The sequence below is a fragment of the Perca fluviatilis genome, chromosome 18 (assembly GCF_010015445.1).
Source record: "Perca fluviatilis chromosome 18, GENO_Pfluv_1.0, whole genome shotgun sequence".
Lineage (NCBI taxonomy): Eukaryota > Metazoa > Chordata > Actinopteri > Perciformes > Percidae > Perca > Perca fluviatilis.
Genome location: NC_053129.1, coordinates 28,930,858 through 28,952,051, shown reverse-complemented (window position 1 = coordinate 28,952,051; position 21,194 = coordinate 28,930,858). Strand labels below are relative to the sequence as shown.

Genomic DNA, 21,194 nt, shown 5'->3' with positions numbered 1-21,194 from the left:
TTTAAGTAGCAGGATCTTACATTTTCATTTTGAAATCAGGGAGATATACAAGTTCTTGAAGGGTTCTTACAGTAATTGGCACATGGGTAACATGTCAAAGACCAAGGTGCTGTATATAAAGACATATTACTGATGTTATGGTCAACCAATCAAGAAAATTCTAAATAAACATTTTTAATCAGACACGTCATATATGACCAAGAACCAAATACTATTCTATTTTTATGAAACATGCTATAAATAAAGTTTTGTTTCATATTTTGTTAAGTTTCAGTGTAGATTTAGGCTAATTTAATATTTCTTTTTAAGCAAATTGATGGGATAAGTCAGTAGGATTTGGTGTGTTGATCCAAAGCAAATTATGTATACAACCTGACAGTACTAACAACAGGAGTACTGCATGATGGGAAGCCAAATTACCAGCAGGGACTCTAAAGGGACTGGAGGTGAGGAGCTGCTGCACCCAAACAATCAAGATGGGAAAATGGCTGCAGCGCTCCAAAACCTTCCTCCCCCAGAATACAGAGGAAGATGAGAATGTGTCTCTGAAGATGTCTGTCAGACAGTCGCACTGACTGACACTTGCTGTCTTTCAGCTGAATGAAAGGCTGCTCAAGTAATCAGACAAACAAGGACAACTTCAGTTTGTGGTTCTGTGTGTGTGTGTGTGTGTGTGTGTGTGTGTGTGTGTGTTTGGAAGGAGGGCTGCTGATTGGTTGGCAGTATCCATCTGGCTGCTTTGTCTATAGGCATGCTGCCCCACAACAATTATGCTTCCATCCGTAAAGTGTGTGTGTGTGTGTGTGTGTGTGTGTGTGTGTGTGTGTGTGTGTGTGTGTGTGTGTGTGTGTGTGTGTGTGTGTGTGTGTAAAAAAGGGGGAGGGTGTAAGGAGGGGATCCAGATGTTGGGTTTATTCTCATTCTACCCCATCCCATTTATTTTAATCCATCACCCTCCCCCACAGCATTATACAGCAAGCCATCTGCACACACACACACACACACACACACACACACACACACACACACACACACACACACACACACACAGCCTCCGGCATGCTACCACTAATGCGTGTTAGCTCAGCCAGGTGGCTGCGTGGCCTCAAATGGGTCCTCGTGCACCTCTAGCTCTGTGTTGATTGGAGTGAATGCAGCTGGTATGAAGTTATGCAGAGCTGCTCACCACTGTTAAACTGGGTCAGTGTGTGTGTGTGTTGTGTATTTCTTTTTTTTTTTGGGTTGGAGACACACTTCTTATTTAAAATATGAATTGTGTATATGGCGAGCTGTTTGAAATTCATTTCATGGTGGTGTGGGAGAGTAGAGAGAGAGAAATTAGATCCTGATCAGCTTTACTTCTGTTTCAGAAGCTTCTCCGACCCAGAAAAGAATAATTCTGGTGGGAACGTTTATGCAGTTTAAACAATATGAATAGATACTGGCACAAACGATTGCAAAATATAGCTTAAATTAATATCAGTTAAGCTTGACAACAATCTTGGTTTGTTGCCTTTCTGTCTTCTTCCAGTTGTGGGAGTATATTTATTCGAGTGCTATACTTAAGTACAATTTTAACATATTTGTACATTACTGAATTTTTTCCATTTTATGCGACTTTATACTTCTACTCCACTACATTTCAGGGAGAAATATACTTTTCACTCCATTTGCTTGACACTTAGAGCTACTTTTTACATAGTCTCGCATTGCCAGACCTATCGCCAGCGTTGTGGAGTGCTTTTTAAAAAAAAACAATCACAGTCGTCTTCACTGAGCTCCGGACACAGCGACGGTGGCTCTGCAAAATAGTCAGGAAGGAACTTGTTTTGGTGGAACATTTGCACCCCGCAAAATAAAACGCCACATGGAATATTAAATGAAGTTAACTGTTCACACAATACAGTAACATGAGCTATTTAAAATAGCTCAAAAACTGAAAAGCGACCCTGTGCAGTTTGAGTACACAGTAATCAAAAAGATATTACTGTCACATCCTCCATCCTTCAGTCAGTTTGGACCCATCAGTGAAGCTCGGGTGATAATATTTGCCACATTGATCTAACCCGTTATTTTACTGTTCATAACATCTTATTCGGTCTCTCCTTCTGTTGCAGCCAAACATGACGTGAACGGCAACAGGACTGTTCCACCTTTCCCAGAGGGGACAGAGATGGCCATATTTGGTGAGTGTTAATTTCACGGTATATTTTGCTCAGTGGTATATAGTAGTGGTAGTTTATATTAGCTACTATCGTGCTAGTTTAAACTAATTTTGATCAAGTCATTATGTATAAATCCAACATGTAGTGTTGCTTCAGGGCCTAATCCACAGTCACACTGCACCTCTTTTTTGTCTACCACTGGCCTCAATGTAAATACTCAAATTTGACAATATCTGAACCTTTGTGTGTTTGTTTTTCTGCAGAAATGCAAATTATTATTTTCATTATCTATGTATCTGTAGCTCTTTTTCTTGATTAATTGATTAATCATTTAGTTTGTGACTGAAACAGTTAACCGATTGTCAAAATAGTCACAGAATTATTTTATTAGAATATAGCATTGAAAATCGTGCTTGGAAATACTGGATATGATAGAACAACACAATTTAATTTTGCTAAATAAAACACATCACATTCATTATTAATTTCACTTGTTTTTATTTTCAACAATTGTGTTTCCAAATACAATACACATTTTCCATGGGCTAAAGGCTAAGGCAAAAATGTGGATAGTCATCATGGAAACATTAATTGTTCATGTGACCAGGGCTGGGAAAAAAAATTTTTTCTTTCACAGAACCGTATAAAAATAACGTGCAATAAACTTGCCGCAAACTTCAACAAAGAAAACCGTGCTGTACACAGTTTTCAGATAATTGGAAACAGAACAGAAATAAAATGCAATACACAATTATTTTTTTTCTTACAGCAACAAGTGCTCTACAGTAAGTTCAAAATGTTTCTACTTCTAAACTGGCATCAAAATTTCAACAAAGTACACAGTTGCCATTCAATGTGTGTTTAAAGTATGTATCCATTTACCAAATGGAATGGCAGCGATTGGCAGAACAGGCAGCAAAGGGACAGTACTCTGATCCAATGGAAATCTAATTTGTCAGATTGACAGCATTCTAGCCCAATGGATTTTTTTTGGGGGTGGGCAGCAATCATATTTCAGGGGGCGGGTGCCACCCTGGGCCGGCCCTCTAGACCCGCCCCTGAAACACGGGCCTTTTCTGTTTTGTTGTCTGGTAAAATGGATGGGATGTTGAAGGCTGTTCATCAAAGTTTTGGTTTCTTTTCTTGGAAGGTATGGGCTGTTTCTGGGGGGCAGAGAGGAAGTTTTGGAGACAAAAAGGGGTTTATTCCACCCAAGTGGGCTACGCGGGAGGATACACACATAACCCCACCTACAACGAAGTCTGCACAGGTAGCACGCCGATACACACTCACACATAGCGTGCTGGACAGTGGGTTGTCAACTGAGAGTCAATAGACGGTGGAAAACAAGACACACATAAACAGAACAGTGAATCGTTTCCCCCCAGGCCCTATTATACTGGGGCATGGATACGGTTGCTATTGAAGCCTGACCACTCTGAGCTGACTGTGTTTCTGTGTGATGCATGCCCAGACCTCCCAGTGATTCCTCCAGCCAGCCAGTGCAGAGTGAAGCCATCATTAGACCTGCATCACCACCTGTCTCTCTTACTTTCTAACGTATTCTTCTAGAAAGTTTCACATAAGCAAATAACTTAACCAAATGAAATGACAAGTGTGTAAAGTTGTTATTTTAAGTTACATATGTTGTTTCTTTGTGCAGCACCCAGTAGTTTGGAGCAGGGGTCTTCAACGTCTTATAGGCCAGGGACCCCTAAGCAGAACGAGAGACCGAGTAGGGACCCCCTAAACGCATATATCGTATACTATTGAGTTGCATATTAAACTGTGCAGAATAGATGAAAAGAAATGCATATTATTTATGCATCATGTTTTAATGTTAAACGTACATCTGCGATAGAGTGCGGATCGGGCCGCATTTTTCTGTCCGAGCCCGGCCCGCGTCCGACACAGTTAAAATCTCATTTTTTTCTCATACTAATGACACATGTACGTTTGTTTGTGTGGAAAGTCCGCTTTTATTAAGGAACTGTAGGAAGGCATTCGGAAATGTCAACAGATGAGCGCATCAGCGCACACGGGGCAACAAGCTCACGTTAACACAGGCGCGCACAAGAGGCCCAATCATATCGCGCTGATGTGACCGAGCCCAACCCGAACATCATTTCTAAATATCTGTCCGAATTTTATTGTTGTAGTTTGTCAATGTGGAGCCAATTTGAGATACTTTGTATCCAACTGGATACAACACTTTTCTTATCAGATGGAGTAAAAACTAATATTTCTCTCTGAGAAGTAGTGGAAGTATAAATAAGCATAAAGTGGGAATACTCAAGTTATAATTGTACTTAAGTACATTACTTAAGTAAATGTACTTAGTTACATTCCACTACTGTATTTATATTTACTGATGCTGCTTTAGAAGTCATTGCCTTTGCTCTCAGTGCATTAAGATTTGCATTAAGACTTATATGTAGCGCTACAAAGATGAATCAATTACAGTAATCGGTTGGTTGTCAACTATTAAATTCTCAACTGTTTTGATAATTGATTAATCGGTTTGAGTCGTTAAAGATGATCTGATTCCACTTGACAAAATGTGATTATGTTCTAGTGTCTTCTCTCCTCTGTGACAGTAAACTGAATATCTTTGAGTAGTGGACAAAACAAGACAATTGAGGACGTCATCTTGGGATTTGGGACGCACTGATCCATATTTTGCACCAATTTATGACGTTGTACTGTATAGACCAAACAACTAATCGATTAATCGAGAAAATGATCGTCCGATTAATTGACAAGTAAAATAATTGTGAGTTGCAGCCCTACTTCAATGGTTGACTATCAAACACACAGTCAGTTGTTCACAGTGAAATAGTGGCATAATGAGAATGTTAGGTAATGTAACAGTAAAATGTCTGTGCTCTGGTTCCAGCCACTACTTTATTTTTCCGTTTTGTCCGAGATGATTTTATTCCTGCGAGATTGTCCTGCCGAAGCATTAATTTAATATCGACCGCTGCTTTGTCGCTGTTCGCCTATATCTACCGTAGGAATCCATAACTCCTCATATTAAAAAAGTAATAAAACAGAGAGAGAGCTGGGAGTGGAGGTAGAATGAGAGACAGGAGGCAGATAAGGTGCAGCGTAATAGGTCACACTCATTACTAACGCCAGCTGCTGTCTGTCCATCCGTCAGCAGGAGTGATCGTTTGTTATGGTTGAGCATTATATAAGGTGTTATATTCTATTGAGGTGTACATTTCAGAGTTTTCAGTTGAATCACACAGTCTTCATCAGTTGTCAGCTTCATCAGTTCTTGTGTACTTACCATTATTCTTAGCACTTTAGGACTATTTCATCATTTACACCTAAAAGTTTAAAATGCCTGACAGGACTTTTTCAACCAGGAAGTCCTAAGAGTCCTAAAATGAAAAGGTACAACATTTACAGTTTCATCACAATTTACCAAACTCTGCAAATAATAAAGTGTGCATAATAGCTCAGAGGTCTGGAAGAAGCAAGTAAGTTGACCAGGAGTTGAGAAGGTTTTGTCAACTGCAAGATGATTCTCCACAAGTTCTCAAAGAGATAGACATAAGTTCCTTTATATTCAACCCACAGAATGCTTTAAAAGTCATTTTCAAGTTGGCGTATTTTCTGGACATAGTTATGCTTGAGCTCTCTACAGCAAGGATTAACAAAGCCAAGTCATCCACTATAGACCTATGGAAAGGTGTATCAGTCCTAATGACCTCAGCATCACAAGAACTAGAGGAGGGCGACTAGGCAAGGTGTGATTTCTTTTTTTTTTTTTCTTTTCTTTTTTTCTCGAGACCGCGGAGGGGGGTTGTTCTTGTTCAAATGTGTTTGTCTGTTCTGTTTTTGTTGTTTAAATGAAAAATAAATAAAAAATTGATCTTAAAAAAAAATACAATGGGGCAGTAAAAACAGTACATATTGCACCTTAACTCAAATTATTACTTCATTAAAACAATAAAACAATAAATAGATAGATAGATAGATAGATAGATAGATAGATAGATAGATAGATAGATAGATAGATAGATGGACTTTATTAATCCCTAGATAGATACATGGACTTTATTAATCCCAAAACAGATAGATAGATAGATAGATAGATAGATAGATAGATAGATAGATGGACTTTATTAATCCCTAGATAGATACATGGACTTTATTAATCCCAAAACAGATAGATAGATAGATAGATAGATAGATAGATAGATAGATAGATAGATAGATAGATAGATAGATAGATGGACTTTATTGATAGATAGATAGATAGATAGATAGATAGATAGATAGATAGATAGATAGATAGATAGATAGATGGATGGATGGATGGATGGATGGATGGATGGATGGATGGATGGATGGATGGACTTTATTAACCCCAAAACACATGGATGGATGGATGGATGGACTTTATTTATCCCAAACTGGGAAATTACTGTGTTACAGCACCAAGTTACAAGGACATACACACATACTCACACAAATACAAGAAATATGCTAGAAATAATAAATAAGATAAAAACACTTCAAACTACCAGAACACCTACTGAAAAAAATATACCTGGGAATAGGAACTTGAGGAATGAAAAGAATGTACAAGTACATACCAATACAAACATGTTTGTAAGCTGTGAATTGGAAGGGAGCTCAAACATTAGTGGTAAACCCAATGTGAAACTTCGGTCGTCTCTCACGAACTCACCGATGTTGAATTTTGCAGGTAGGACAGGCCACGTCGAGGTGGTGAGAGTTGTCTACCATCCGGAGAAGACCAGCTTCGCCAACTTGCTCGCGGTTTTCTGGGAAAGCCACGACCCGACTCAAGGTACAACCTCTCAGCCACGGACTCATTATCCCGATTATTTCGGACACTGCTCGAACGCAGCGTATCGCAGTAGTATCCTGTCATGAACTTGAAATGTGAAATTTTGACCTGTAGGTGGCACGAGATCAAAAGTCACGAGGTCACCAAAGTCATTAGGATTTATACTAGCGTGTGATTGACAGACTGACAGACACACGTTGCCATGTCTAGAGCCGCATCACTCCAGTGGCTGAAATCTTGGAGCTAATGAGACATTGTGGTTGACAAGCTGACACCGAAATGATGAATGGAATACGTGATGAAATGATCGAAACAAACAGCATTCAGTTGTGTCTAGACAGACAAGTTATATTTTTGGAAAAAAATGCTGTCAGCTGTTGTTTTCAGATGATCTGACGTTGCCTCAGCCAAGAACTGAGGAGGACGAATGCAGGTCAAGTCAGCTGAAATCTTGATATTCACATTTTTTGCGTGTTTAGGGATGCGACAGGGGAACGATGTTGGGACAGCGTACCGCTCTGCCATCTACACCGACACGAAGCAGCAGCTCGAGGAAGCGTTGGCCTCCAAAGATCAATACCAGAAGGTACCCGCGTCTCTTCACCAATCAGCCTTTTAATAACTCTATCATCGCCACTTCTCCTCTCCTCTCTCTACATTTAATCTGTCTCTTTTCTTCTGTCCTCGTTTTCTTCCCTGTCGCTCCTTTCTTTTTTTCACCGACTCCATTTCCCAGCATCCCCCTCCATGCTGCCCATCCCTCTTTCTTTTCACTATGTCTGAGAAACAGTCACAGAGATGCTTTTGGCGTCAGCAGATGAATACTGAAATATAAAGGGTGTGTGTGTGTGTGTGTGTGTGTGTGTGTGTGTGTGTGTGTGTGTGTGTGTGTGTGTATGTGTATGTGTATGTGTGTGCACGTGTATCTGCCATATATATCCATATGCTTTTAACACACACACACACACACACACAAACACACACACCCTCTGTTGAACTCTCTCCTGCTGAGACTTCTGCATCACTATCCCACCAACAGGGCTTGTTGCCATGGAAACTGATGAGGAGGCGGTTACTCTATTCTTTTCTGTTCTAGTGTAGTCTGGTCTTCATTAAAGTCCCTTTTCTCTCTCCCTTATTCCTCTCTTATTTTCGCTCTCTCTTATTCCTTGTCCTTTTCAGTCTAGAACCTTGCTTCCTTCAGAAGGATTTGTCTTACTCAGGCAGTGGGTCTTTGTTTTACTCTTTCTGCCTCCATCGCTGCTGAAGTCCTAATGGAAACATGAGCTGATGTGTTGAGCAAAAAAAAAAAACCTGGTTCCTGGGTTTAAGCACTTGACTAGTTTTGCAACTAGAAAGCATCATTGCAGTTAGTGGGGTCATATGGAGATTTTAATTGCTTTAATCATGCCCCCACTTTTAATTAATAGCTGCCAATAAGTAGGAAAAAAAGACTTTGGATACTGTATCCTAATCAAGTGCTGTTAGAATACTAATATTGTACTTGAGTAAAGCCTTTTTCAGACATGGAATAAGAATACGTACACAGGTGTATTTCTTTATGTTAATGTTCCTTAAAGGGATAGTTTGGATGTTTTGAAGTGCGGTTACATTAGGTAATTATCCATAGTCGGTGTATTATCTACAGAAGATGGCGATCGGCACACCCCCAGTTTGGAGAAGCAGGCAGGAGTACAGACATAGAAGCTAAGCAGAGTACCGCTGTGGACGGGGGCAGCAGCTAAACACATTTTAGCTACCTAAAAAAATCAATAATAATTTAAGTTTATGCTATATTTAGAACATTTTCACCACTTTACCTTGCGGTCAGACTGGGGACGGGGAACTGAAGCCGTTATCTATGCTCTCTTCAAAGCCACCAGGCTCCTTTGACAAAAACAGTAATTTTACCTCGCAGAATATAGGAGTTGCTGGTCTACCGCTGCCTCCATCGGTTAGTAAGTCATGTTATTGTGTAACTTCGTTCAGACTTGGCAGCATATTTACAGAAAGAAACCATACTAGTGCAATATTTGGAGTTTGTTGTTTGTTCATTAAGATCCCCATTAGCTTCTGTCTGTCTTAAACAGAAGCTACTCTTCATTAAAGGAACACGCCGACTTATTGGGACTTTGTCTTATTCACCGTATCCCCAGAGTTAGATAAGTCCATACGTACCCTTCTCATCTCCGTGCGTGTTGTAACTCTGTCTGACGCACCCACCGCTAGCCTAGCTTAGCACAGATCCTGGAGGTAACCGGCTCCATCTAGCCTACTGCTCCCAATAAGTGACAAAATAACGCCAACATGTTCCTATTTACATGTTGTGATTTGTAGAGTCACAGCGTGTACAAATAACAAGGTCACATGAGACATAGCCATCTTCTAACCGTATACAAACTGGGAACTATATTCTCAGAAGGCGAAGCACTGCTACTTGGGCGGAGTGATCAGCGCAACACCTGAAAAGCACCGTTGTTAATCTCTCCTCCAAGTACTCCGCCCAAGTAGCAGAAGTAGCAGTGCTTCGCCTTCTGAGAATATAGTTCCCAGTTTGTATACGGTTGGAAGATGGCTGTGTCTCATGTGATGTGATGTGATGTGTCATGGAGTTTTTTGTCCTTTCACAGACTACATCACTGATGGATTAATAAACTTAATTTGCCATCTATGTCTTAATTTATGACTTTCGTGAATCCACTAATACATTTCCAAATCAATTAACATTTAATGCTGCTGTCTGTTCAATTATGTCCAACATGCACAATCATTGAACGAGGGACCCTCGTTTTAATTCCTAATATGCTCACAGGTCTAATTAATACTGTGGTTATGAGATAGTTTTGAATGTATAACAGTGATTTAGCATTTCTCTCTTTCTCTCTCTGTGCATGTTTAACCTTGTGCTGCTGTGATCTTTATTGTTAATCTGATGCCCTTAAATTCAGACTTCTTCCATGTCGAAGGTGATACTGAAATGTTCCAGGTCCGGCCGAGTAAGATTGCCATTATGACTTTTATTTTATTTGGCTATGCCAAACCTGCCTCCACAGCTCCGCGGAGGAGGGTCTAGCTAGTCCCCACAGCATTCCAGGATGGGAGAAAAACATGCTCTGGTTTATTGACATTTCTTTAAACCAATCACAGTCGTCATGGGCGTCGCTAAGCGCCGGACGGAGCCACGTTGCCACTGCAAAATAGCCTCGGGAAGGAACTTGTTTTGGTGGAACGTGTGTACGTTCAAAAGTTGTTTTAGTCGTGCGACAGAAAACTCAGATTGGACAGATAGTCTGGCTAGCTGTCTGGATTTACCCTGCAGAGATCTGAGGAGCAGTTAACCATAGTCCTCAGAAATCCACATTTAAACTATCAACGCAAAGAAAGAAGAAGGTTACGGACATCCGGCCCGAAAAGAGTGTGATCTGGCGGAATTCCTGGCGGCAACGGAGCAATCCCAGAAGTGGGACGTCGTGGATATAGACTAATGGAAAAAGTGACCAGGGTGCTTATTCAGATATGAGGCAGACATGTTAAACTGCCATCAGCTTAATGTAAAGATGTGCAAAAGGGGCTTAGAATTCTCATACAATTGCGTAAAACCCAGTCAATCTCATAGCCTTTATATCAGAGTATCTTTGCACTGATTTCCCAAGGCTCTAAAGACCAGCAGCTTGTTTCCCGAAAGTATCTTAATGTTGAGATAATTGTCAAATTAATGTCATGCAGCTTGTTATAAGTGCAGGTTGTTTTAGGTCCCAGTAAACCCATTTAGTGGTAATAAACTGGAGTAGCTGACGTGTGCAAGTGTGCTTTTGTACCCTCTTGTGTTGAGTTGAACTATGATGCACTGTGTTCTGTCACGTTAGCTGTGCGCTATCTTAACAGGATGTCATTGGGGAACAAAAATGCAATGCAACAAATCACAGTGCTGAAGGAAAGTAATTAATCAAAATGACAAGAGACAAAAGGTATGTGTGAAATACTGTGCACACAAGAAATTTCAAGATCCAAACAGCATTTTGCCAAGAAATTCACCGAGCGCATTCATGCTGCGAAGAGAATTGCCCTTTACTAGATTACAAACAAGATATCACATATTTAAATCTTGTTTTTCCTTCATGCTGTGGATTTCTTTGGTCGACAGAGGCGAATCCCAGTCGTTTCGTTGACCTAGTAGCACCAACATCAGGATCCACATCAAAATCTATCAGGCAGATTACTGTGTAATTGACAGATTTGGGCTATTTTGTGGTCTTACTATATTGCCCCCTGGTGGCTGGCTGCAGTATAGGTCATAAATCCCGCCCCTCCTTGTTAGCGCATGAGACATGGGCCAAACTAAAAAGAAGAAAAGTACAATTCAAATACATTTTTCCCAAAGTTGGTTTGCGGCAGTTAAGGTATATGACGCTGATTGTGCTGTTTGTTCAAGTGTTCTGATTAGTTTGGTTTTTATTAGCTATTTTAAGAAGAAAAAAACGTGTTGAAACACAGCCTGCATCCGAGGTATTTTGGCTTCACTTTTGTACAGTGGGAGAAAGTAGCGACGCGGCGTCCATCTTTATATATACTCTATGGGAACAACTGCATTGGCTGTTTGCAGCAACAAAAAATATGAACGGTTCAGCAGTGAATTGTGCGCAAATGATGCAAGGTGAAAAATAAGCTTCGCTGTCTGCCTCAACACACATTTACACCAACATTTCCACTCTCACACAGGATATATAATAATGTAACAGGCATTTACTGAACGCTGCTCCTCAGAGGATTAATCCTATTAAATGTGTTGACACATTGTGTCAAATAGTGTCATCCTGTGGTCAATATTTTAATTTTTAACTGGCAGAAAGCGAGAATAGCACTTTTGCATTCAATTTTAGGAGGTGTAGTGAACAAAGCTTTGATCTATAATGGCCATAGATGGATTGATGGAAGATTGATTGATTGATTGATTGATTGATTGATTGATTGATTGATTGATTGATTGATTCCTGGCTTCATCTAACCACTACACCTCTTTATCCATTTTTCTAGGTTTTGTTTCCTCATTCTTTTCTCACCAGATTGCCTCCCCCACCTTTTTCCATCGTGTGTGTGTGTGTGTGTGTGTGTGTGTGTGTGTGTGTGTGTGTGTGTGTGTGTGTGTGTGTGTGTGTGTGTGTGTGTGTGTGTGTGTGTGTGTGTGTGTTTGTTTGTGAGCAGTTGGCCTACAGCAAACACACTTCATGCCAAACCATCTGGGCCTTAAATCTGTCCAACACAAAAAACGCTTTAGTTGCAAAACTAACACACACACACACACACACACACACACACACACACACACACACACACACACACACACACATATGCATACACTGATGGTTGGAGTTAGTTCCGATTATGTTTTGACTCCTTTTATTTTAATTTTATTAATAGTCTGTAACTATATATGTCATCTGAAGTCTTCTGTATCTGATGTTTTGCACAAAACTTTCAAATGTGTGCCAAAAAAGATGAGGACATTTCAATAATTCAGTTTTTTTTTCTCTGTTGAGAGTAGATGCAGCATTCACTTCCGTACATTGACTTTGCATGCATACTCACAGCGCCATCTTTAAAATATTAATGAATCTGTGCTCCCAAAAACATCTCGGGTGGAGTCCTCCTCCTTCCTGTTGATGAAGTCTTTGTAGGTGGCTTTCTTTCTCTTTGTCCCTACCACACTTCTTCTCTCCTCATTCCACCCAAAATGAACATGTAAAATGCATCACAGCACGGAGGGTTTTCCCAGGACACGCCTCACAGACACTCACTGAATTTGTATTAATATCCACTCCGATCCCCAGAGTCAAATAATGTCTTCTTCTTTTCCAGCCGCATTCTCACACATGCAGACATAGACGATGGAAGTGTGAGAAAGGGATGTACAGATGGAAGAAGAGAGAAGGTTTAGGCTACGAGTGGTGATAAAGAGAGAGAATAGTCTGGTTAATTTGGTGTCAGGGTATTATTGACTATGTTCACTGTGCTGCCTGGCTTGGTTGTATTGTTCACACAGAGTGATTGGGGAATTGTGTTTGTGTGTGTGTGTGTATATGTGTGTGTATGTTTCTGTGTGTAAAGTACAACAGCACTGCAGAAAATTACCTTGCAGGCGCCTGGCGGTTGTCTGCAGCATGAAAGGAGCCTCCCTTTTCTTCTCTTGCCTCCTACCAGTCATTAGGGTGTGCACTGCGTCTAAAATGGCAGGTGTAAGTGGTAACTGTGTGTCTGCACTTGCATGCTTGCTTTATGTAATAATGTGTGCTTGCTCGGTGGGTGCTAAAAGCAGTGTGTACTCATTGTTCTGGCATCTCGTTCCCTCTTGATACACCTCTCCGGCAACATTTTCTTTTCATAAACACTCATATAGCTTCTTCTAAACACAAAACAGCTGCTCTTTTTTCCTCTTTTCTTTCCTTTCTATTTCCTCTTTGTCTATGAAATCCCTCTCTAGCACATGCCAGCTTCACCTCTTTTTTCATTCCTCTCTCTCTGTCTCGTGGGTGCTTATCAGTATCGTTCACGTTTCCCCTGCTTTACCAGAGCAGTCAAGGTATTTGCATTTCAAATGAGAAATCTACTTGTCTGACATGCAAATTAATGGATGTGAATGATGCATCTATAGCAGGCTGCTAACATAGCAGCAGGACCTGCCCAAACCAACGCACTGAAACACTGAAAAGGCAGGGAGGATGTTTAAGGATTCCACTAGACCATTATCATGGAAAATGCAGCCATTTTGGGTATCACAGGTAGTGTTGGATGATGTCAGTGCCCATCATTTTTTTTTCCGCTTTAAGCTGCCAATTGCCAATATTTTGTGCTTATTCATTATCTTAATTGAATAGTCCACCAAAATCTTTTCAGTATCAACCCCCCCCCCGTAGGCTCTGAAAAGGTTGCTTTTATAAAGAAAAGGCATCTGCTGTCAAATGTTGAGTGTCGACCCAGAAAAAGAACGTGTCACAACACATCAAAATAAGAAGAAATTTGTCAAATTACTCCTGCCGCATAAATTAGCCTACTTCTCTGTCATTCATCTTGAAGTTCCAGACAATTGTTTTTGCTAGAAAATGACTGTACAGCGTACGCTACTGAAGAGTTTTACAGTCTGTTTTCTAAAACAAATCTGACAAAAGTCTCAGGGTTGGTAACTGAAAAGGCACGCGGCCATTTTATTTTCTTCTGCTACTCCGTAGATCCTGTGCAACTAAACCGTGATTTATGCTTCTGCGGAGGCTCTACGCAGAGCTTTCGCTGTAGCCTACGTAAGTTTATACTATGTGCGTTGGCGTGTGCGTCGATCTCTTTAAGAGAATAGCCGGGCCGGCATGTGTGTGTGTTGGGCGTGTGTGTGTATCTTCAGAGAACCTTAATTCAAGACTAATCAGACATACAGAAATTTGTGGCTTAAACTTATTTTAGACTCTTAGCCCAAACCATCATTGACTCCCATTTAAAAAAAAAAAAAAAAAAAAAATGCTTTTCAGCAGCTTTGCCTCGTGAAGCTCAGGTGCTCTGACTTTGTTCATGCTCGTGGTTGGAAAGTATAATTGTGTCCCTCTTTTTTCACAATTGGCATATCACGGCTAAACAAAATGGCATGTTGATTTTAAATTTCAAGTGAAATTTAGTGAGCTGTCAATCTTCCTCTATAATACCATTCAAATTTCATTTGTTATTTTTTTTGCTCAAATGCAGGCTGTTATTAATATGTACTACACTACTCAGGTTTATGCATTGTCAATGCCACTATAAGCATGTGGTTGTTGTTACACGTTCTGTCCACTAGAGGGACTTCCAACATTAGCCTGGCATTAAGAGTGACCTAAGTCATGGCGCATTGAACGCAACTTTGTTTACAAACACAAATCAACAGAGAAATCTGTAATCAAAATTATCTAACATGTCTAGTGAAGCGGCTCTGTTGTTAAGGCTAACAGTGCTCGGTTAGCACAATGACATCATGTTAGAAAGCACAGCCGGAACGATTTGTCATAAAGTAAAGTAACAGTAGTGTTAGCTATGATGCTAACGGCATTAATAACTAAGCCAAACGGTGCTGTCACTACTATATTAGTGATTTATAAGCAACCTTTTTCTTGCAGATTGTCACGTTACTGAGAATACAGCTGTTAGAAGTTAATATATGAAGCCAAAGCTAACTCTGACAGCTGTAGGGCAGCTAACATTAACTTTAGCTGTCTCCATGAAGCTCCCAGCTAAGCTCCTATAACTCGCGACGCAGTTAGGAAACAAGAACAAGCTAACTAATGTTAACACAAGCACTTTGGCTTGGTGAATGTCGATTTTAAAGTCATGTTAAAACTATTTCCCGTCCTTCCAATTTCAAATTGCCTGTCACTCCCCCTGTACTAACGTTAGCTCTGTGATGTTGTACTAACGTTACTCGGTACGTAACGTTAGCTCTGTGATGTTGTACTAACGTTACTTGGTACGTAACGTTAGCTTAGACCCCAATGCTTAGACCTCATAATGCCTTGTGTTTCTCACTTCCGCTAACTTATTGTTCATATGACGTGACACGTGTGGGTAGGCTAAGGCGAGAAGAGGGAGATTAGCTAACGTTAGCCAACATATTTATAAAAAAGTCACATTCGAATAGTGATTTCAGCATTCCAATAGTATAATACTGTTCGAATTATATCGACTTTCGGTATTCGTTCCAATAGCCCTACTGCTGAATGCTTTAAAGCTTTAGTGCGTAACTTTTTATATTAATGAACGTCCGCTACATTCAAGCCATTGCCAAATGAGTTGATACAAAGCTAATTAAGGCTATCAGCTCCACACAACTCTCTCTGGATTTCTCAGTATGACTATGTTCAGAAGATTGTGGCGTCTGGCGACTTTCGTGCGCAGGAAGATCGAGCGAAGATAATGACCTCTTCTGAAGAGTCCATCATGTTTTTTTAATCCTCCGTGTCCTCCTTGGCTACTAGCAACTGTGTGGAGGAGGGGTGGGGGTGGTACGCGATCACAGAAGGCTTGTATCATGTGGATACGCCGACAGTTTTGTTGTCATTACTTATAATTCCTCACGGGGTAGACAGAAACTACACACTATAGCTTTAACTTGCAGTTTGCAGTGTGTTCCGGCTACAAATGTCTGCACAAAACAATCTCACTTGACTTTAAAGCACTAAATGATTTTGGAGACAAAATACAGCTCTCCATACCTCTTAAGCCATCAGGCCGTAGCTTGATTTCTGTTCAGAGGGTTAATAGTGAATCAAAAATCTTTAGTTTCTGCAATTTACATATCTGAAATAAACTTACAGAACAGATGAGGTCTGCTCAAACTATATATTGTTTTAAATCAAGGCTACCTTAGTATAACTTTATTTATTTGCCTACCATTAGTTTTTTTTATTTGATTTGATTTAGGTCTATTTTCATTTTCCTGTTAAATGTTTTTTTCTCTTTCCAGTCTCAATCATAAAGTGTAGCTGCAACAGAGAGGAGAGTCCCATTCGGACTAACTGCCCCCACCCTACTTACTCAAATTAAATTGTAGTGTCAGTACAGGAAGTGATGAATCAAACACTCTGTCCATTAAAACGCTAAACTCGCCAACGTTAGATCTTTTATCTCTTTGGTATTTTCTGTTGTAGCAACATCACAGACTCTCTGGGTTCGTTTGCTGACGTCTTCTTTTAACAACTTCTGAGCGCTGACGTCAATGAAGTTAAAATGGTTTTCAAACAATTAGCTCTCAATAACTATTAGAGGCACCAATGTGTGAAATTACCCAGCACCACTTTAAGTCTGATTGTTTTTTTCTACTAAAAATAAACAGAGAACTTTTTAGTATTTCCCCCGGGGGTTATTCCTCTCAGCCTGAAAGTGCATTCAAAACAAGGATTGGTACCAATTAACATTAAGCTTGTCTGTCTGGGTTGCACTGAATGGATACATTTGTAAAGTCATTGACAGTCATACAGTCCAAGTCCTTTTTTAAGATAAAATATACAATAAACACACTTTCAGTAATGGTTGAAGGTTGAAAACAGGAGTTGGCCTTTGAGGTTTGTCCTGGAAGCAATTGAGAACTGGATAAAACACAACACATTCCATCATAGTGATTAGAAAAAGATGAGTTAGACCAAATGTTGAAGTCCGACCTAAATGCTAATGTCACCATGCTAACATGCTGATATTTAGCAGGTACAATGCTCAACCTTAGTTTAGTGCAGGGGTCTTCAACGTTTTTTAAGCCAAGGACCCCTTAACTAAGAGATAGAGGGAGCAGGGATCCCCAAATACATATTTTGTATAAAATCAAGTTGCATATTAATCTGGGCCTACAATAAAGTGTGGGCAGCCTTAACCCAAATACATATATTTTTAATGCATGGAATACTAAGCTATTGAAATAATAATTGTTGGCATGATTTTATAAATTATCTTTTTAATGTTAAACATACATGTGGCGCAGTGAATCCTTAGGATTACCTGTATCTGTGGATGGCTGTCTTAGTCCTCCTGCACACTGCAGTCCTGGCTGCGTGGCGTGTCCGTTTTTCTTTCGGCCCCCATGTTAACAGGTTAGAGCAGGGGTGTCAAACTCAATTTCCCTAAGGGCCACACTGGAAAAAGAGAAGACATGTATAGTTTATTGACATACTTTTATTTCATCGAAAAAGTAAAATATCTTTGACTCACTTTTTGCATGTATCATATAGTCTTCTCACTTACAGTTTGGTCCACATAAAGCCCTGAAAAAGTGAGCAATAAGGTTCCAAAGCCATTTTCTAAGTAGGCTACCACACAGCTGACTCGCAACAACCTCTTTCACAGCCTGAATATGCAAACTCTCTGCTTCTGGGGGAATTTCTGAGTCTCAAAGTCTGCAAATTTGCCAAATTCTGCTTTGAGTGTCGCGTAATTGCAAGTTGAAAAACAGTTTCCCATGTTTTTGGTTTGGCGCACAACTAGGCGGGCCAAAATTTATTGTGAACCTAAATTGATATGCGGGCCGGATCAGAATGTGCGAGGGGCCGGATTTGGCCCGCCCACGTCTCAGGCGCAGCTTGTGAAATACAATTAATAAATGACATTTTGATGTTTGAAAGTGTCTAGGTTTTGACATAAATGCAGATATAAATGTAATTTAAAAAAATTATAATAATAATTATCGATTTTCAAATATTGCACCTGTCAATACAGACCAAAATATCGAAATATGTGCAAACACATGTACGAACACAAAATATATTGACAAAATAAAGTTGAAGAACACACTATTATTTCATTTTATCAAGGGGAAACATACATGTGTACAGACAAGGCTAGCAGCAGCAGCGCCGCGTTAGACACGTTTCTGGTGTGCAAAGAAATAGAAAACGCCACGCAGCCGCCACGCAGCCGCCACGCAGCCGCCACGCAGCCGCCACGCAACAGAAACTCCACGCTCACACCATGCAGCCAGTGTGCAGGAGGCCTTAGTGACTACCTACAGGCCAGTAAGCCTATCATTAATGTTTTTTTCAGAAATAGGCTGACTTTTATATTTGCTAATAATGTGTGGGATTCATGTTAAGACATTTTAATTTTTGAAAAATAACTTGCTGGCCCCCTTGCAGTAACTCTGAGGACCCCTTAGGGGTCCTGGACCCCCTGTTGAAGGTCTCTGGTTTAGTGTGTAAGCATGCTAACATTTGCTAGGTAGCACTAAACTCAAAGTCTAGCTGAGGATGATGGGAATGTCTTTAGTTTTGCAGGTATTTGCTCATAAACACGATGAGATAATTTCACATAACAGTAGCTCGCATTTAATTTGTAACAACTGGCAATAACCTTTAAGCCACATGGATCCCTGCACTAGTATCAAGATAATGTTGCTTCAATTGTGAATCAGTTTAAAGATTGTTGCAGTATATTAACCATTTCTGTTAATTAACGAGTCGACACTGCTCCATAATCACAAGAAATGGAACGTATAATTAGGCAGTGAATTGTTGTGATTGTGATTATGTGATTGTAATGCAGCTGAATACACAAAATTAACTGAAGCGCCCAGTTATTAAATATTTAACCTGAATATTCAGCCAGTAAATGAAGCATTCACATAAAACTTTAATCAAAGCAACATGGAACAACTCTTTGACTGAGTCTTCATCATCATGCTTGGATCCTAATTTGAGCTCCAAAAGTTCCTGTTAGGTGCACTCATCATAATGTTTAAACGCCTGGAGAATAGTTCTGTTTTATTATTATGATTCGGGGCGTCCAACAGGATAATTACCATAAACCTGGTGCAGTCGCTTCCATGGGATTTGGGTTGCGGTAGCTGTCGGGTTTTGGGGCGGAAGAACAGCAGCTCTTTTAGAGGAAAAGGCTTAACATGTAAATGTCGAAAGCAATTAAGCTCTTCCATCACTCGTAATATGATCAAGCTGTGCTGTAAACATGCCTGAACACTTTCTAAAAACACAGCAACATCCCTCCAATAGGAATTCAAGTTTTGATGTGTGTGTGTGTGTGTGTGTGTGTGTGTGTGTGTGTGTGTGTGTGTGTGTGTGTGTGTGTGTGTGTTTGTGTGTGTGCGTGTTCATGCTTGCAGTTCATCTCTTTGTCTTTTAATTTACCCACATGCCATCTGGTTGAGTTATTTATATCACAAGGAGGAGAAGGTGTCATTACCAACTGATTCTACTGTGTGTGCATGTGTGTGTGTGTGTGTGTGTGTGTGTGTGTGTGTGTGTGTGTGTGTGTGTGTGTGTGTGTGTGTGCGCGTTGTCGTAGATTTTTCCTTAACACATTAGACACATTTGCAAGTGCATAAAAAAACCAGGATATCTGCATTAGTTTTTACACACAATCCATAATGTAAGGGCCTTTCAAATGGAAACCCACTATTTTTTAGGTTTCCAATTCCAACATTGTAGAGATTAAATAGAACTTAATTTCCATCATACACTATGCTATTTCTCTCTTGTCCTTGGCACATTCCTGCTGTGTTCTCTGTTGTTGCTGCAAAAACTGATTCCCACAGAGATCACTGAAGTTTTAACGTTATCATCTCGCTGTTCTTCCATTGTTTCTACTACAATGACTTCATTTGTTTGAGTCCGTTTATGTCCTTGCGAATCTACAAATGTCCTGTCTTTGTTGCTGCTTCTTTCAGGTATTAACGGAGGAAGGTTTTGGTGCGATTACAACAGAAATAGCCGAAGCCAAGCCATTTTACTATGCCGAGGATTACCACCAGCAGTACCTGAGTAAAAACCCTAATGGATACTGTGGCCTGGGAGGGACTGGAGTCTCCTGTCCAATAAGAATCAAGACCAAGGCCTAGATAGCCAATGACAGCCAATAACCAACACCTTCACTAAGTATGCAACAGTGCTTTAAAATGCTTACAGAATCCAAAAGCTTTGCGTTTTAAATATATAAAAATTAGGTTTTTGTATGCTTGAAGGAACAGGAAGTCTATTATTTATACTGTCTTACACCTGTGAACCTAATGATGTCGGCACTTCTCAGAGTTAAGACCACATCTCTCTGAAAATAAACTGTGATAGTCAAAGCATAATAACATGGATGTAACCCAGTGACTCAGCTCTTTGCTTTTAGTAAAAATACCAGTGCCTCAAAATGTATGAAAATTACATGTATTGTAAAAGTGATGTAGCATGTTACTTTGTGAAAGGCTTACCACAAAATAGACTCCTTGACACATGCAGTACTATTGCATATGTTAGATATATGAAAGTGTATACAATCAAATGAAATCTAGTAAAAAAGTGGCAAAATTCCAACCGTCTCAGCACAAAATATATTCCTAAAGGCATCAAATTGAGTGGATTTGAGTCCACATTTCACTGTTGTACATGAAAGATTAGATGTTGTGTTGGTTACTGTTTTGAAATACTACTGCAGATAAAATTCATTTTTTTATGCTCAGGGTCCTTAAAGAAGTCTGTAAAGGAATTAAAGTTTCTGAAATCCAAAGTCTAAAGTGTCTTTTCTGTTTCCTGAGCGCCGTTTAAATCCATACACATTCGATAATAGATTAAGAAAAAGCACAGTCAGTGACTTCCAGGAATATATTATCGACTCACAGATCACTTAATGCAGTATGTTAGACCTCTGACGGCATTTTCACCACCTCGCACACCATACGAGAGGTGGAGAAAATGGCAACATGGCAGCTT

The 21,194-nt window shown here is 40.0% G+C and overlaps 1 protein-coding gene across 5 annotated transcripts in view; it reads left to right on the top strand.

Annotated features, from left to right (window-relative positions):
* msra (methionine sulfoxide reductase A) overlaps nucleotides 1–20,991 on the top strand; it is a 39,986-nt gene extending 18,995 nt beyond the window's left edge. For 3 of the 5 annotated variants that reach the window (XM_039782281.1, XM_039782282.1, XM_039782285.1), the window contains exons 2-6: nucleotides 2,118–2,186; nucleotides 3,316–3,435; nucleotides 6,886–6,990; nucleotides 7,470–7,576; nucleotides 20,165–20,991. In XM_039782281.1, coding sequence (XP_039638215.1) covers nucleotides 2,118–2,186; nucleotides 3,316–3,435; nucleotides 6,886–6,990; nucleotides 7,470–7,576; nucleotides 20,165–20,335 — 572 coding nt within the window. In that variant the 3' untranslated portion in view covers nucleotides 20,336–20,991. The remainder of the gene's footprint in view (nucleotides 1–2,117; nucleotides 2,187–3,315; nucleotides 3,436–6,885; nucleotides 6,991–7,469; nucleotides 7,577–20,164) is intronic. The other 2 variants (XM_039782283.1, XM_039782284.1) reach the window with 1 other exon arrangement.
* Nucleotides 20,992–21,194: the final 203 nt, after the last annotated feature.